This window comes from Pistacia vera, unplaced genomic scaffold, assembly GCF_008641045.1.
Source record: "Pistacia vera cultivar Batoury unplaced genomic scaffold, PisVer_v2 Contig40, whole genome shotgun sequence".
NCBI lineage: Eukaryota > Viridiplantae > Streptophyta > Magnoliopsida > Sapindales > Anacardiaceae > Pistacia > Pistacia vera.
The window spans coordinates 908,799-927,270 of record NW_022196224.1 but is presented as its reverse complement, the minus strand read 5'-3'; the positions used below and the strand labels follow the sequence as shown (position 1 = coordinate 927,270).

Here is an 18,472-nt window from a genome sequence, read left to right as displayed (position 1 = left end):
AATAATTGTAATTATGTGAAAAGTAATTGCTTATGAGCTATGAAATTATCAAATTGTTTTGGTTGACTATCCATAGTCTTTGATAACAAATACTGCATTCTAACACGATCCATTATGGGCCTCATCGCTGTCACTGAGGTTAGAGCTTGCCTCATTGCAGGCAACGCGAGGTGAGATCTAATTATAACAGAAATGGTGGGCATGAGAAAAAGGAGGAAGAAGAGGTGAGATCCAATACTTTTTATTATAAAAATATGGAAATATAAATAATAGAAGCTAAGGTCAAATTTGGCTTCCCGTACCCCGCACCAGCTGGTGGTCTTTGCCATTCCAAAAGAGACTGCTATTATTTTGTAGTTGGTGGTCTAAACCATATTTTTAAATTGGCCATTGGAGACTGCTTTTATTAAACCAAGACAAGACAGCCAAGCACTCTACTTTCTCTGTTTCCCTTCATGTCTCTTGTTCCGTTTATTATCTTCTTCCTTCTCTTGCCTTACTCAATAGCGCAAAACACTTCAGTTGTAAGCAGCGATGAAAATATATATCAATTCTGTCAGCCAACAAATTGCAGCGAAAACGGCCCACAAATCAGATTTCCCTTTAGGCTCAAAACTCAACCAATCTCTTGCGGTCTTGAAGGGTTTGAAGTGTCATGCTCAAGTAACAAGACAATGTTGCATCTTCCTTTTTCCAGCAGTTACTATGTGGAAGACATTTCTTATCTGGACAGAAGTATTACCATTATGGATATGAATGACACCACATGCCCAATACAGAGTCTTCTCTCTCTTAACCTCACAGACTCCAAATTCTCCCTCCTTTATAGCTACTACAATCAGATGTACGCTTTGTGGAATTGTTCTACGAAGATTATATGGAATTCTGCACTAGGGCCGTTTGATTGCATGACTGATGAGCGAGGTTTTGTTTATGGCATGACATACGACTGGTCAGTCGACTCGAGGCCCCCAGTTTGCAGCATGTATAAAACTGTTAACATTTCGATTGAGTTTTGGTATCAAAATAATCAAACTAAAAAGATAGTTATAGAATGGGAAGCCCTTGACGGATGGTACGACTGCGAAAAATCAGGGAACTACTGTGGCTTCAACACTACAAGCAATTCAACGATCTGTGTTATAAACCAACGTAAGTCACCATTTAGCTTTCTGAAAGTAAAGTGAAATTACTTAATTCTTTCCAAATTTATACATGATATGATATTTTCATTTAGTAATATGTCTCTCTGCTTTTGATTATTTACAGTATGTTTTCCGGCGCTCTTGATTGTATTTGTAGGTAGCTTACTGATAAGTTTTAAAGTCTTTTCTGTAGCTGATTAATTAGGATAAATATTTGTTGGCAGTAAAGAGAATTCCGGGGCTCTTGATTGTACATTAGACTCCTGAGGAAATTTCTGGGAAAATTCCCTTTTCTGTTCATCTTCTAGCTGTACATTAAGGATGTGAATCCTGCTTGCGTCAAGCCCCCTCCATATTTTGGTTTGAAATTTGGGATGTATCTAATTGATCTTATTGCTCAACCGAGTTAAGAATTTTTCTTCGGTCATGCAGATTATCATGGTCATGGTCGTCTAGTTAAAATTGCAGTGTCTACAGCCACAAGTGTTGGAGGCATTGTCTTCTTTGCATTGGTAATACTTCTTATTTACAGATCCAGGAGATCTGAAAAGGAAAAAGAAACTCAACTGAAAATAGAGAAGTTCCTCGAAGACTATAAGACCCTCACCCTGACCAGATATACTTACAGTGACCTGAAGAAAATAACAGGTAGATTAAGCACAGGCTAGGCCAAGGAGGTTATGGAAGTGTCTTCAAAGGAGAACTCACCAATGGAATTCCAGTTGCTGTTAAGATGTTGGAACATTCAACAGGAAATGAAGAATTTATCAATGAAGTTGCTACTATAGGTAAGATTCACCATTTTAACATTGTTCGTCTTTTGGGATTTTATTCAGAAGGGGTTCGACGTGCTCTTATTAACGAGTTCATGCCTAATGGATCACTTGAGAAGTTCATATTCTCAAGTATAAACAATTCAAGTCAACGTCAATTGAGTTCGGAAAAGTTGCGAGAGATTGCAATTGGTGTTGCTCGGGGAGTAGAGTACTTGCACCAAGGATGCAACCAAAGGATCCTTCACTTCAACATCAAGCCTCACAATATATTACTTGACCATAATTTTCAGCCGAAGATTTCAGATTTCGGGCTGGCCAAACTATGCTCAAAGGAACAAAGTGTAGTATCAATGACAGCTGCTCGACGAACTACTGGTTATATTGCCCCGGAGCTCTTCTCTAGGAACTTTGGAGAGGTTTCTTATAAGTCTGATGTTTTTAGCTACGGAATGATGTTATTAGAGATGGTTGGATGCCAACAGAATATTGATCAGTCAATTGAAAATCAAAGCCAAATTTACTTCCCTGAGTGGATATATAATAAAATGAGCCAAGGAAACAAGGTAGCTTTAGAAATTGAGGTAGATGGAGACGAGAAAATTGCCAAGCAGCTTGCAATTGTGGGACTCTGGTGCATCCAGTGGAACCCAGCAGAGAGGCCTTCCATGTCAATGATATTACAAATGCTAGAAGGTGAGTTCAAGAGCTTGGAGATTCCTCCAAAGCCCTTCGTTTCTTCAGATGAGGAAATGGATGGAAATTGATCTTGTATAATGACATAAAATTTGTAATGTTTAATTAACTTGTTTCAAATACTTCCCAAGCATAAATAAATTCATTCTTCTCTCTGTTGCCAAAGGGACATTCTTGCTTTTAGAAATTAAGGTAGATGGATATGAGGAAATTAAATTTTTAATCAAGTTTTCTTTAATTTGTAATAATTTTTAAGAATTTCATGCAGGCATCAAAACAACAAACCTCATAACAAAGAAATGAAGACACCTATGTTTAGCATACATAGGTATCTTCTTCTTCTGTAACAAATCAACGCAGGACTCGGGAACTGAAATATTCAATAACAACCTCACGTACAAATCGTCTGTGAATTGAAAGTTTTAATTTATTTAACTTAAATTGGCAAACAATACAACAATATAAATAGGCAGTAGTAGTACTTGTGTTTATATAAAAAGTTAGCTCCCAATAATCTTTAACCATTATCAAAAGAATGAAGATGTCGAACTTGAAGAGGGTGGTGATCATCATGCTTTGCGTTCTTCTAACTTGGTCATTCTTGGTGAGAGATACGGAGGGAACCGATCTCGGGTATGTACCCATTAATAAAGGGGATACTGTTCCTTGTGGCCCAAAATCTCCCCAAGGATGTAAAGAAACACCTGCTAATCGATACCAAAGAGGATGCAATCCAGCAACCAAGTGTCGAGGGGATGCACCACCTGTACCTAATCCGGAGCATAACGAAAGGTTGAGCGCTCCTCCCAAAAAAGATTAATTCTTAGATTGAATGACTCACAACTTAATCTTACAAACTTTCTCTTACAACTCTGACATGATAGTTGACAATTAATCATGCGAGAAAATTTATTAGAAACTAATAGCGAGCTACCACGTCAGATTTGTGAAAGAAAATTTGTAAGACTGAATTGTAAGTGTAGTACTACCATTTCAAAATAACAAAGGAAAAGGAAGTGTTTCCATTCATTTTTCTTTTATGTTAATTTTATCATTCATTTTTTCCTTGTTTTTACTAATAAATTTATAAAATTTTATTTACAATTTTATTTCGCCTAATGTATGTGGAAATAACTTTAATATTAGGATTATTATTATCCTTGAGGTTTCAGTTTTAGTCACTCACACCCCAAAGATATGAAAACTTATCCTGACCTCAATTCTTATTTGAAAAATAAATTCTTTAATTGCCTTATTTCTATTTACCCCCTATGAGATCGATTGATATCACACTCATCCACTTTGTTTTAAAAGTATTTATTAGGGGTGTACAAAAAAAGTTATGAAAATTCGGGTTATAAACCGAGTATCTGGTTTTTGACCCGAATATTTAGGTACCCAAAAAACCAGGTACCTTTACAAGTGGTTCGGTTTGTGGGTACCCTTTTATTCGGGTACCCAGTTTTGCACAGCCTATTTATGCCTCGTTCTTTTTATGATAAATAAAAATTCTAGTGGCTTAAACTTGACGTTTCCAAGTCAAATCTTCCAGGACATAGTCTTGGTTTTGACAGGATATGGGGAGACAGAATCCACAGAGTATTATATATGGAAAGCTACTGCTGCACTTGGACAAATTATTTGAAACAGATATAAATTGACAAATTCTAAATTTAGAAATTATCTTTGCTACACAAATTGTGATATATCACCAAACGGGTTAAACAAAGCACAAGGTGATTATACCTTCCTACACAAAAACTTCCACAGATTAAATAATAGGTTACAACAAAATTTCTCTAGAGAAACTAGAGGCATACCATCAACAAAATTCTTCACTCAAAAGTGAGTAATAACAAATTGCATCAAACTAGAAAGTTTGAATACCCTCACAAGAAATGATTATCCAAATCGTTTGATACATAGCTTAGATCATCATCAACAACATACTAAAATTTCATTGAATTTAAAGGAAGTTTCATCGTTGGATTGTGAACAGTGAACTCCTTAGGCCAAGAAAAAACTATTTTCCCTCCTTATGTCCACATTTTCCTACACCTTTTGTTTCATACCTATTTTGTGTCCAAACCCACATATGGGTGGACAGCCCAACACCCTGACATTATGGCAATAGTTATACACTATTACTTCGTTAAAATAAATAACAACAAAACATGATGTTAAACAAATAGCTACATTCCTTATAACAACTAAGACAGCATAAAAACATGCACAATGATCACCGATGCTTTCAGCAAACAGAGCCCGGAAAATTGAAAAAGCTATCTACTTCATCAAGTTCATACAAGATAACATCACTTACCAAAAACTATTCATGCACCATTAACAAACAGCTTAATAAATCAGTAAAAATTAAAACCACAAAGCAGACTCAATTGAATAGAACTCAACTAATTTGTCATTGTAATATGTGAAATTTTATGTTATCAAGAAACTAATTTGTCAATGTGGACTATATGTACATCAAACCGGCATAACACTACCTACGATTCCTTCTGGGACCTTCAAAGAATGAAGACAGACCAGTTTAATACCTACAATTCCTACTGAGACCTTCAAAGAATGAAGGCTACAAAAAGTGCCTGCTTATCACAAAGCCTTCAACAATGATAACCGCTAAAATCAATCTCCCCGTGCAGGGCCCAGCAGAACCTATCTTCAACATCAATTTGAAAAAAAGAAAAAAAGAAAAAAAAACAAGATATCATCAGAGGATGACCAATGTCCAAAGAGATAATAATGATCATCGGAAAATGATCAATCTCACTGCAGGGCCCAATCTAGTTTGTCCAGTTTCTGGCTACTGCTGTCTCCGAAATATAGTTGCTGAGAAAATAAGAGTAATCACCGCATTGACATTAATGTGCGAACTCTTTTCTCCCTCTCAGCTTTCCTAGCACTTGGGGTCCTCTTCAGTTTATTCAATTCCTCCATTACAACTTTCTCAACTTTGTCAATTGAGTTCAAAAGTTTCTTCTGAGGTGTGAGAGACTCTAACTCTCCACCAGCCTGATTTGTGATATCAAGCAAAATCTTAGGCACCTTACCAACAGAGGGCGGACAATGCTTCTTATGCAACGTTGGATTTGGGGACAGAACTGTAGTATTGTGCTCTAGCTGAGCACCTGACAGTGGCTTAGGGGAATCAACTACTCTTTGATCCTGAGACATTGGACTCTCCATCTGTAGGCCTTCAACTTCTCCCAAGCGAGCTCTTCTCCTTTCAATCGCCTGATGAAAGCCAGAGTTAGAAATCTCTATATATGGACTTAGAAAGCCCCAAAAGGAAAGGGGAATTATAAAACTGAACTGCAAAAAGAATTTACTTTGACTCAAGTTAAGGCCAATGATATCTCTGACTCGATCATTTATGAATAAACACAATGACTCTATGGCACTTCAAACAGATAGCCAGCAGGGTTTCATTGGTTGAATGATTAGATTAAACAATGCAGAACATCAAACAGGAATGCATTTCACTTGAATGCACAGGACACCATGAAGATTCTCATGGCCAAAAAACAATACACAACAACTTAAAAACGTTGGCCAGAAGGCAATGCTCTGACACCATCCAAAGAATTAACCGAGCAACATTCATGCAACTCAAGTTTAGAAATGAAAATATAAGACCAAAGTTCGGATTCTTGTACTGTTGTTGATAATAATGAATAAGCACAAGCAGTCAACTTCACTGTGGCAAGAAATGAACCGAAATTAATCAGCTTTGTCAAATGAATTTTAATACGTACGGAATTTGAGGCAAGAACTCAGCATGTCATTTAATTCACTACCAAGAACACATGATTAAGAGAATGAGTCTCTTCAAAACAAGGATAACACGTGATTAAAAGGATAAATATCTTTAACACAAAGAAAACAAATGCTCAAAATAATACAAAACTGTCTAAATAGCAATTAATTAATCAACTCTGGGACAAATCAAGGGTAGATGCACCATAGAAATCTTCCCCTAGATTTACAAGCATCATAAACCAAAATAATTATTAAATGAAAAAGAAAAGATTAACATATCCCAAATCCAAAACACACAAATTGAATCAGATGCAGACAAGAACAAATGGAAAAAGAAAAACCCTAATTTACCAAGCTTTAAGGAATATTACCAAAATCCGTCATAAGAAAAATTATCAAATGTCCAAAAACTTAAACACTAAAAGTCAAGATTCGGTTCAAATCACAGCAACATAACCAAGATTGACAAACATACCAACTAATACTATAGGAAATGAAATTAAACGTCCAAGAAAATAAAGATAATAAGAAAATTACCCTCACAACAGCAGTAATATCCCTCAGAGGCGTCCTCGGGTACCAAGCAGGCAACACAGAAGATCCTCTCCGAGCACTTCCTATCGGCGTATTCTCTCTTCCCATTGGTCCACGTGTCGCCGATGTAAATCCGTACACATTTCTTCTTCCACGGCCGAACGCGCTTCTCGGGGTCCCCAACCCACCACCTCTTCCTCCACCTACCGATTGTCCACGCGCCGCCGTCGTATTAGCCACTCGAGTGACTGGAGATCCCAAGTGATTTGAACTCTGTTCAGGTTCGTCTCTGAGAATTCCGAGAGTTTCCGACCTTCTCTGAGCGAAGACGGTCGCAATGTCAACTGGCCTCACAAGTCTGTCACGTGACTCCGGCATTTTTTCTTCGGTTTCTTGATTTCTTCTGAAAAGAAAATGTATTCACTATTAGGACTCCAAACATTATTCTGGCAACAGATAATAAATTTTTTCTGAATTCTCAAAAAAGAAATCACATTTTTCCGTAAATAAAAATTTTCTCGAGAAAATGAGAATTTTCTAGGGAGCCAAACAGTGCCATTTTACCTTGGAGGAGAGAACAAATGAAAGAGATAGAACTGAATGATAGCGCTTTTAATTACAACTTCAGCACGTGCCAATATCTTTCAAATTTCAAATTTTGCGTAAGAGCGGGCGTTTTAGAAAGGCAGGCAGGGTTCTTGTAGGTGTTATGACTTCTTTACCCCTTATGGCATGATTTTAATTTTAATTAAAATTATTTTAATAACATTTTATTCCAAAAATACCAGTTCTCTTATTCTTCTCACCATTGATGAAATTCTTAATAATACTAGATTTATAATAAATAAATTGTCCCAAATCAAATTAAAATATTATTAGTGGATGGATTAAAAATTTCAATATCACTAATTAATTAATTAAACCAATATTTAATTAATCTATATTTTTTGGGTTGCCAATATCATTATTTTTTTATTACAAATAAACCACAAAGACAATCTTGAGATCACTGAAAAAAATAAATGGAAAGTAAAAAACTATTATTTTAGATTGATTGAATCATATGAATAAGGAATAAAAAAGGAAATCTCAGTATGTATATTGATGGTGATCTAAGCTTCATATTTTACGGTTTGGATTGTTATTAGAGGTGACAATCGGCCGTGCTATGCCAAAATTTTCACAACTCCATGCCATGGGCCGTGCCAAACAACCAAAACTTAAGGCCCATGGCACGGTCTATGACTATGACCCGATAAGGTCATGCCATGTCCTGTCCTCGTGGGCCGGCCCACAATTGCAATGACTACATTTGATTTTTATTTTTATTTTTAAATCCCTAGTCCATAGCACGACCCACATGGCCCACAGGCCATGAATTTTCGTGTCGTGCCATGGTGTGCCATACCAAAAAATCTATGGGCGTGCCGACAGGGGTTTTCATTTATTCTCTTGTTTCGCTTCATAGGTGAGTATACCCAAATTTTATAGTTTGCTGAATTTTGTCGTGAAGAATTTTGTTGAATTGATGCCCCTAGTTTCATATGGGGAGAACTTTGTTGTAAACCATTATTTGATTAGTGGGAGTTTTGCATGGTGGTTTACCCATTACCTCATGGCCGCTTTTAAAAGCTTTCTACGTTAAACATCGGTGATTGATAATTTTTCAAATATGAAAGGAGGTCAGGGATAAGTTTCCATACCTTTGCAGCGTGAAGTAACTGAAACCTCAGGCCAGGTGTGGGGTAATAATCCTAATATTAAAATTATTTCTATGTACGTTAGGTGAGCTAAAATTATAAACAAGATATTATAATTTTATTTATAAAAACAAGGAACGATGAATGATAAAACAAGCTAACATAAAAGAAAAATGAATGAAAACATTTCATTTTCCTTTATTATTTTGTCACATTAGAGTTGTGAGAGATAGTTTATGAGATTAGGTTGTGAGTCAATCTTTAGTATATTTTAATTTTCTAAACAACTAAGGTTAATAATTATTCTTTTTTGAGAGGAACGATTTCTTTGTTAAGTGCAGGTGATGTTTCCCGTTGGCACCCGGTTTCTGGATTGCATCCTCTTTGGTATGTATTAGCAGGTATTTCTTTACATGCTTCGGGAAATAATGGGCCACAAGGAATAGGATCCCCTTGATCAATGGCTCCATACCCGATATTGGTTCCCTCCGTATCTCGCACCAAGAATGACCAAGTTAGAAGAATGCAAAGCATAATGATAACCACCCTCTTCGAGTTCGACATCTGCAGGTATTTATATTTCGATGAATAATGGTTGGGAGCTAACTTTTATATAAACACAATTAGTACTACTACTGCCTATTTATATTGTTGTATTGTTTGCCAATTCACTGAGGTTGTTATTGAGTCTTTTAGTTCCCGACTCATGCGTTGATTTGTTACAAAAGATAAAGATAACTACATGTATATATGTTGTAAAGATTAGAACTTTATCTTCATTTCTTTACTATTAAATTTTTGTTGTGAGGTTTGTTGTTCTGATTCGTGCATGAAATTATTTTGACTTTAACAGCAACACTGAATTGGCCTCCTTTCTTATATTAAAACTTATCCTTGACCTCCTTTCTTATTTGAAAAATTATCTGATACCTCCCTCTCATTGGCCTTAATTGATAGATTTTTTTATCTTTGGTCTCCTTACTTACCCCCCATGAGATCAATTGATAACTGTGTATCCTAAATATTAGAACTTTATCTTCGTTTCTTTACCCTTAATTATTTGTTGTGAGGTTTGCTGTTTTGATACGTGCATGAAATTATTTTGACTTAACAAAAACACTCATTAATGTAAGAATTTAAGCATTCGGGCCAACTGTTGATGTATGCCAGATCCAAACACATGATAGGTGGATTCCTAGAAGTATTATTTGTTTTGGACATTGGGGCCTACACAATTTTGTCTTGAAAATGTGCTCTGAGCACCAATTGTTGATGTATGCCAGATCCAAACACATGATAGGTGGATTCCTAGAAGTATTATTTGTTTTGGACATTGGGGCCTACACAATTTTGTCTTGAAAATGTGCTCTGAGCACCAATTGTTGATGTATGCCAGATCCAAACACATGATAGGTGGATTCCTAGAAGTATTATTTGTTTTGGACATTGGGGCCTACACAATTTTGTCTTGAAAATGTGCTCTGAGCACCAATTGTTGATGTATGCCAGATCCAAACACATGATAGGTGGATTCCTAGAAGTATTATTTGTTTTGGACATTGGGGCCTACACAATTTTGTCTTGAAAATGTGCTCTGAGCACCAATTGTTGATGTATGCCAGATCCAAACACATGATAGGTGGATTCCTAGAAGTATTATTTGTTTTGGACATTGGGGCCTACACAATTTTGTCTTGAAAATGTGCTCTGAGCACCAATTGTTGATGTATGCCAGATCCAAACACATGATAGGTGGATTCCTAGAAGTATTATTTGTTTTGGACATTGGGGCCTACACAATTTTGTCTTGAAAATGTGCTCTGAGCACCAATTGTTGATGTATGCCAGATCCAAACACATGATAGGTGGATTCCTAGAAGTATTATTTGTTTTGGACATTGGGGCCTACACAATTTTGTCTTGAAAATGTGCTCTGAGCACCAATTGTTGATGTATGCCAGATCCAAACACATGATAGGTGGATTCCTAGAAGTATTATTTGTTTTGGACATTGGGGCCTACACAATTTTGTCTTGAAAATGTGCTCTGAGCACCAATTGTTGATGTATGCCAGATCCAAACACATGATAGGTGGATTCCTAGAAGTATTATTTGTTTTGGACATTGGGGCCTACACAATTTTGTCTTGAAAATGTGCTCTGAGCACCAATTGTTGATGTATGCCAGATCCAAACACATGATAGGTGGATTCCTAGAAGTATTATTTGTTTTGGACATTGGGGCCTACACAATTTTGTCTTGAAAATGTGCTCTGAGCACCAATTGTTGATGTATGCCAGATCCAAACACATGATAGGTGGATTCCTAGAAGTATTATTTGTTTTGGACATTGGGGCCTACACAATTTTGTCTTGAAAATGTGCTCTGAGCACCAATTGTTGATGTATGCCAGATCCAAACACATGATAGGTGGATTCCTAGAAGTATTATTTGTTTTGGACATTGGGGCCTACACAATTTTGTCTTGAAAATGTGCTCTGAGCACCAATTGTTGATGTATGCCAGATCCAAACACATGATAGGTGGATTCCTAGAAGTATTATTTGTTTTGGACATTGGGGCCTACACAATTTTGTCTTGAAAATGTGCTCTGAGCACCAATTGTTGATGTATGCCAGATCCAAACACATGATAGGTGGATTCCTAGAAGTATTATTTGTTTTGGACATTGGGGCCTACACAATTTTGTCTTGAAAATGTGCTCTGAGCACCAATTGTTGATGTATGCCAGATCCAAACACATGATAGGTGGATTCCTAGAAGTATTATTTGTTTTGGACATTGGGGCCTACACAATTTTGTCTTGAAAATGTGCTCTGAGCACCAATTGTTGATGTATGCCAGATCCAAACACATGATAGGTGGATTCCTAGAAGTATTATTTGTTTTGGACATTGGGGCCTACACAATTTTGTCTTGAAAATGTGCTCTGAGCACCAATTGTTGATGTATGCCAGATCCAAACACATGATAGGTGGATTCCTAGAAGTATTATTTGTTTTGGACATTGGGGCCTACACAATTTTGTCTTGAAAATGTGCTCTGAGCACCAATTGTTGATGTATGCCAGATCCAAACACATGATAGGTGGATTCCTAGAAGTATTATTTGTTTTGGACATTGGGGCCTACACAATTTTGTCTTGAAAATGTGCTCTGAGCACCAATTGTTGATGTATGCCAGATCCAAACACATGATAGGTGGATTCCTAGAAGTATTATTTGTTTTGGACATTGGGGCCTACACAATTTTGTCTTGAAAATGTGCTCTGAGCACCAATTGTTGATGTATGCCAGATCCAAACACATGGTGGATGGGTTCCCAGATATATTGTTCACTTTGGGCCTTGAGGCCTGCACAATTTTATCTTGAAAAGGTGTCTTGGGTGGCAAGGGTGTCCTTGTGCTATATAAGTGACCAAGGCCCTCGTCTCCTAACCAATGTGGGACTTTGGCACCAACACAATCCAGTTTTGTCTTGAAAATGCGTATGTGGGTGGTAAAGGTGTCCTTGTGCTACATAAACAACCAAAGCCCTTGTCTCCTAACCGATGTGGGACTTTGGCACTAACACAGCTCCCCAAGGGGTGAGGGACTTGGTAGTGGCCCAGACCCTCCTTCTAAAGCCAACTATTGATGTATGCTGGATCCAGACACATGGTAGGAGTTCTTAGAGGTATGTTGGCTTTGGACCCTCACGGTTTTGTCTTGAAAAGACGCCTCTGGGTGATGAGGGTGTCCTTGTGCTATATAAGCGACCAAGGCTCTCATTTCTTAAGCGATGTGGGACTTTGGCACCAACAATCATAGTCCGACATTTACAATTTTAGTGTCCACAGATCCAGTGGAATCCAATAGAGATGCCTTCCATGTCAATGGTATTACAAAGGCTAGAAGGTGACTTCAAGAGTTTGGTGATTCCTCCAAAGCCTTTCGTTTCTTCGGATGATGAAATGGATGCAAATTGATCATGTATAAAGAAATAAAATTGTGGTATTTAATTTAGGAACTTCTTTCAAATGCTTCCATTCACAAATAAATTAATTCTTCTTGTGATAACACAATTGAAACAGAGTGTATCGAGTTTTGGGGGTTGGTCTTTATGCATAAATAAATTTCTCAACTTACTATGATTATCTTTAATTAATAAACTAAGTAGAGACTTTTATTCTGCAAACTTAAGACCAATTCAGTCAATCGAAGTCCCATAGACTCATCTGCAAATTATAAGTCTATACATAAGATGCATATCAAAGAAAGAAAAACCCTGACTGGCTACAGCCTACAGGGGCTGAAATTGCGTAAAATTTGCCATTTGCTTTCCTATCAGAGGATATAGAATATGTAGAACATCTTGTGGGCCTCGATTGACATCGAAATCCTGAAAACAGTTTAACGGACAAAGCCTGAAAATTGTAATGTGCTGATCCGCAAAGCCTGTATGAGAAAACAAAACTTCGTTTGTTATGGGCTTTAGAGGACAACTATTATATATAACAAAATGAACATTATTAGTTGTGAGAATTATATGTCATTGTATTGTTTTTGAATTAGTTAAAAGAGTCTCCTAGCATAAAAAGCTTTTATCAAATTTTCTTTTTAATTCAATGAAGAGTTTCTTATTATTGACAGGGAAAAAAAAATTTAACTCAAACAGAAGAAGTTATACAGAGCATAAACTCATCCACAACCAAGTAGATTATAACTTTCAAGTCCAAGTGCATATCTGTATAAATTCTGCTGTCTCCAGCACTGTGTTAGAGAGAGATGTAGAAAACATATCAATGGTTAAGATATACAACTTAACAAGACTATGGTATTCTTCTTTACAAGACTCGAACACTATTTAATACCATGTAACAATGTTTTGGTGACATACAATGTGAAGATGGTTAACGTTCTATAGCAGTTCATAATATATGAGAATGTTACTGACATATTTGTTACACTTTACTAAAATATGATTATCGAAGGCTGTTTATCGATGCTGTTGGACTACCATACACTCTGTTTCATATGTATTATTACAGGAGGAAAAATGAATTTATGTAAGCATGCATAGGAAGTATTCAAAAGAATAAGTTGGTTAATTTTATTTTAGAATTTTATGTATACATGAATATGACAATTTTGCATCCATTTCATCATCTGAAGCAACGAAGGGCTTTCTATTACCATTGGTAAGGAAGGCGTCTCCATCAGCATTAAATTGAGTGGTCCATGTTTACAATGAGACATTAAGGCATTGTTAAGGAATTATGGATCCCTTGCTCCAAAAAGATACAAGTTATTCATTTTTATGGTATAATTATTATTATTATTATTATTATTTGCCTCAAATAGTAATTTCAACAGTCTTGTCATCATTTTAGCTGGGAAAGAATTCATGTCAAGTTGTCAACTTTATCTTATTTTCTTGCGTGGGCATGCAAGATTCCAAGGAAGTAAATTGCAGAAGTTCAATCATCAAATGTATTCTCATAATCCGTGTGCTTATTTGTTTGATGTGCCACATAAGAGGAGCAAAACAAGTGCACTGACTAGAAATAAATATTCTGTAGACATGAAGCTGGCCTGATATATGTTAAAGGCCAATGCTTCTTCAGCTTCTATTATTAGTGGGGTAAGGCTATGGCTATTTGCCTCAATAATTCATGAGAGAGAGAAACTGGTAGCTGAAAAATCAATAAGGAACCACAAGTTACATAAATAATATATGTATACCAAAAAAAAAAAAAAAAAAAGTTAAGCGCACATATTAAAGTTGATAATGGACAATCCGACAATCTACTTGCATTAGTTTGAAATATAAAATAACTATGTTCGGATCCCACATTGAGAGAGAAAATGGTGGGCATGCGGCTTGTAAGGATTTGGGCACCCTTCTTGGCAAGCTGGTTTTCCAAGAAGATTATACCCAAACCCACAAAAGAACCACTACTAACCAATTCCTATCAAAGGCCCACTATTCAATCTAATTCTTATTAATTTAGAAATAGGTTCTTATCAAATGGTATCAAGTCAAACCCGGCCTGAGCCCATGTTCTAGAAGGGGTGACCGGGAAAGTAGGCACCCAGAGTAAAGTCATCCATAGTAGACCAACATGGACTTGGGTCTCAAAGCGTGTGAGAATGTTAGAATCTCACATTAAGAGAAAAAAAGGGTCGGCATGTGGTTTTAAGGGTTTAGACATCATCTCTTGACAAGCGGTTTTCTAGTCAAACTATATGAAAAAAATTTACTATAACATTACTCATTTGATGTCAATACAAATCAAATGACTATAAACACTGTTTAGCCACCGCACCTAATGTCGGAGACTTAAGAGTCAATTTTCAAAGGAAGACCAACAAAAAATTTAAAAGATGTTTACTATTGAAAGATGAATGCACTTGCACAACTTGCATTCCTTTCTATTTCAATCTACAAGATTTTGCCATCCAATTTCCAAGAGAAGGAGGAAACAACAGTGCAAAATTTATTAAAACTAAAAGTTGAACCTTGTGATTGAATCTGTAATGGATTTAATCTCTTATCTTGTTTTAGTCTTCATTGCCTCTCATCTTTTTCTTGTTTCCTTGGCACAAGAAGGGAAAAATTCCATCCAAATGTACACCTTTTTACTGTGGAAAATTTGGAGTCAGCTTCCCCTTCACCAATCTAACCACCCTGATTGCGGTTTGCTGAAATATATGACTGCGACAAACCTGTTCAGAGGATTCAACTGGAGAGAACGGGCCATGGTTTGTCATTGCAGGCGTCTCTCGGATAATATTCTCAGCTACGAGATCCGCAGTTTCAAAGTGATCAGTAAACAACCTGAGCTGCGAATCCTTCAGGAATTTAAGCCTTCTCATTTCTCCTCTCCTCACTTTTGAACTTCCCTACAATCAAATCATGTTCAAGTGCCCCAGCACTCAAATTTACCCAGCAATTATAGCTTGTCTTGCAATGATTCCAGGCACTATGTCATTTATGACAATCACAAAAATGGTAATTTATCAAGTCCCAGCTCAGTGTTCACCTGTTCATTTTCTGGTGAAGAAGACTCCGGAAACTGTCAACTTTCTCAATTTATTCACTGGTCGGTTCTGGATTCGAGTGAATGTAACACAAGAATGTTACGAGTGTGACTGGATAGGAGGCAAATGTCAAACGATGGCAAAGGAAAATTTCATTGTTCAAACTCAAGAACAGGTATAAAATTTAGCTTCAGATAGGCAGATCTGCTTTGATATTTGTCAAAATTTTGGAGTATGACAAATTGGTCACATGACTCATTCCTACACCATTTTATTTGTAACTTGTTTCAGGAGATGCAAAATTGGGATTGAAGCTGGGCATAGGTAATTTTACCATTCTATCATTAATTTTTTTGTTAGTTTAATCAAATATGATATTTAAATTAGAAGCTGAGATCGGGAAAGAATCTTAATCCCTTATTACAATACTTATAAGGCACCATAATACCATAAGATTAATTATTGAAAACAAGTAACCAAAATCTGATTTGCTTGCATTGATGAGCTCAGTTTATGAATTAGTGAATTTAATTGTCTTATTTACTGATCACCTTCTGCAACTTATACATAACTTGTTAATCAAGTGGTGAAGTCATCAGTTTCAATTCCTGTTTTGTCTGTTTTTGATTGCAGATATCAGCAGCTGGAATTGGCATATTGATAATTCTAGCCCTTTGCTTCGGGAAAATATTACAGAGAAATTGTTCCATCGTTTTCTGGAAGAAAAAAAATAAGAATTTCTAGAACATTGAGGTCTTTTTGAAAGACTATGATCCCTTGCCCCAAAAGATACACTTACTTGGATATCAAGAAAGTGACCAATCTTTCAAAGATAAACTTGGCGAAGGAGGCTATGGAGTGTTTACAAAGGTATGCTTCCTGACGTCGCTACGTAGCAGTGAAGGTCTTGAATGAATCTAAAGGTAATGGTGAAGAATTTATCAATGAGTGGCTACCATTAGCCGAACTTCTCATGTAAACGTAGTCACTCTTTTAGGCTTTTGTTTTGACAGTTGCAGAAGAGCTCTAATCTATGAATTTGTACCAATGGATCTCTTGAAAAGTTCATATATGAAGAAAATCATCAAAGACAAATCATCAATTGAAGTGGGGACATTGTATCAAATTGCAGTAGGCATAGCACCTGGATTGGAGTACTTACATCGTGGCTGTAGCACTCGAATTTTCACTTCGACATAAAGCCTCATAATATTCTCCTAGATGAAGATTTTGTCCAAAAATTTCTGACTTTGGTCTTGCTAAAGTTTGTCCAAAAAAAAGAGTAACATATCAATGACAGGTGCACGAGGAACTATTGGATATATTGCTCCAGAATTATTTTGTAGAAACTTGGAGAAGTATCTCACAAGTCGGATGTTTTAGCTATGGAATGATGGTTTTAGAAATAGTTGGAGGAAGAAAGAATATTAAAGTTGCAGTTAATCGTGAAAGTGAATATATTTTCCACACTGGATTTACAGCCGTCTTGAAATAGATGACTTGGCTTGCAAGGCATTACAAGTGAAGATGATCAAGAAGTGCAAGGAGATGATAATTGTGAGCTTGTGGTGTATACAAACTAACCCTTTAGACAGGCCACCAATGGGCAGAGTTGTGGATATGCTGGAAGGGAGCCTTGGCTGCTTGCAAATCCCTCCCAAGCCTTTCTTATCTTCTCCAAGATCAAGACCAGAATTCTTCAACACCATTGTCGCTATGATGAATGTAAATGAAGATTTCCCACCAAGAAAAATGACTTCATAAATGTCAAATTTTCTTCAGTGAAGATTTATAAAAAAATAATAAATTGATGATTGCTTAAATTTCATTTATCTTGTTGTAGCTTAGGCTTGAGTGGTGCATTTCGCATAAACCATGCATTTTTTCAGTTGAGCGGTGTTTTAATAACCATCCGAGGTGAAACCCAGCAAAGTTGCAGGTCCCGAGTTGACGGTTTGACCGACCAAAAATTCACAAAATACACATCAAAAAATTCGTTAACTCCCTACAAGTTTGAATTTACCAACACACCTTAAGTACAAATCAGCAGTCAACTTGTTGATGGCGACCACACACCAATTGCTATCCCAATCATCCCTTGAGCCATTTCCCAGAAAATCTACCCAAGATCCGACTGAAATTGGTTCAATTTTGACCAGATCTCTCAACCGCTAGTGTTAACAACCCAAGCCAGATGTCACCACATCGGCGTCAACAAACCCCCCATTACCACGAAAATACTCCCATCAGCCTCCTAACTAAAACTCACCTCACCCCACCCTCGTTCGCCTCACCAATCGTCGATGTTGTTGTAAAAGTTTTTTTCAATTTCCATCGATTCACTCACCGAAAATCACCTATGTCGTCACCATTTCACTCACCAGAAATCACCTTTACCGCCACCATTGCACTCACTAGTCCTTTCTCTTCAAAAACCTAACATCTCGACCTCAATTGTTCACCAATCAGTGTCCCAATTTCTAGAGTTTTTGATGATAAGTGAAATTGCTAACATGACCGGTGAAGGCCCCGAGTCCGGTCTGGGTTTTAAAACATTGCAACCAAGCTATAATTAAACGGCCACTGATCAACCAGGACTTGCAATCTATATAATACCCTAGACTGGTCAAAGCATTCAATAAGTTCTAGCAGACCGAACTCTGGATTTCAAAGACATTCGAAAAATCAATGTGCATGCTCCTCAATTAACTCTTCTTTAAACGCTAAACTTATTTTACATATTTTAATATTACAATATTACATATACAATTGATGTAGCACTTTAGTAAGATTCAATAAATTGA

General features: G+C 36.6%; 2 protein-coding genes across 2 annotated transcripts; one reads left to right on the top strand and one right to left on the bottom strand.

Moving 5' to 3' along the window:
• The first annotated feature begins 674 nt into the window (after positions 1-674).
• Positions 675-2,685, top strand: LOC116141556 (rust resistance kinase Lr10-like). The gene is given in 3 exon segments (XM_031427051.1): positions 675-1,152; positions 1,578-1,796; positions 1,799-2,685. Coding segments are annotated over 3 exon segments (1,584 nt in total).
• Positions 2,686-5,073: 2,388 nt separating this feature from the next.
• On the bottom strand, positions 5,074-7,522 carry LOC116141644 (protein POLYCHOME-like). Its single transcript, XM_031427126.1, has 3 exons — positions 7,490-7,522; positions 6,929-7,328; positions 5,074-5,866 (listed from the first exon to the last, which is right to left on the bottom strand). The coding sequence occupies exons 2-3, from the start codon at positions 7,301-7,303 to the stop codon at positions 5,480-5,482; spliced, it is 762 nt and encodes a 253-aa protein (XP_031282986.1). The 5' UTR covers positions 7,304-7,328; positions 7,490-7,522; the 3' UTR covers positions 5,074-5,479.
• Between the last annotated feature and the right edge of the window lie 10,950 nt (positions 7,523-18,472).

Coding starts and splice junctions, on each gene's coding strand:
- LOC116141644 (XM_031427126.1), bottom strand. CDS start 7,303: ATGCCGGAGTCACGTGACAGACTTGTGAGGCCAGTTGACATTGCGACC. Junction 5,867..6,928: donor ATATTACTGCTGTTGTGAGG/GTAATTTTCTTA, acceptor GGCTTTCATCAG/GCGATTGAAAGGAGAAGAGC.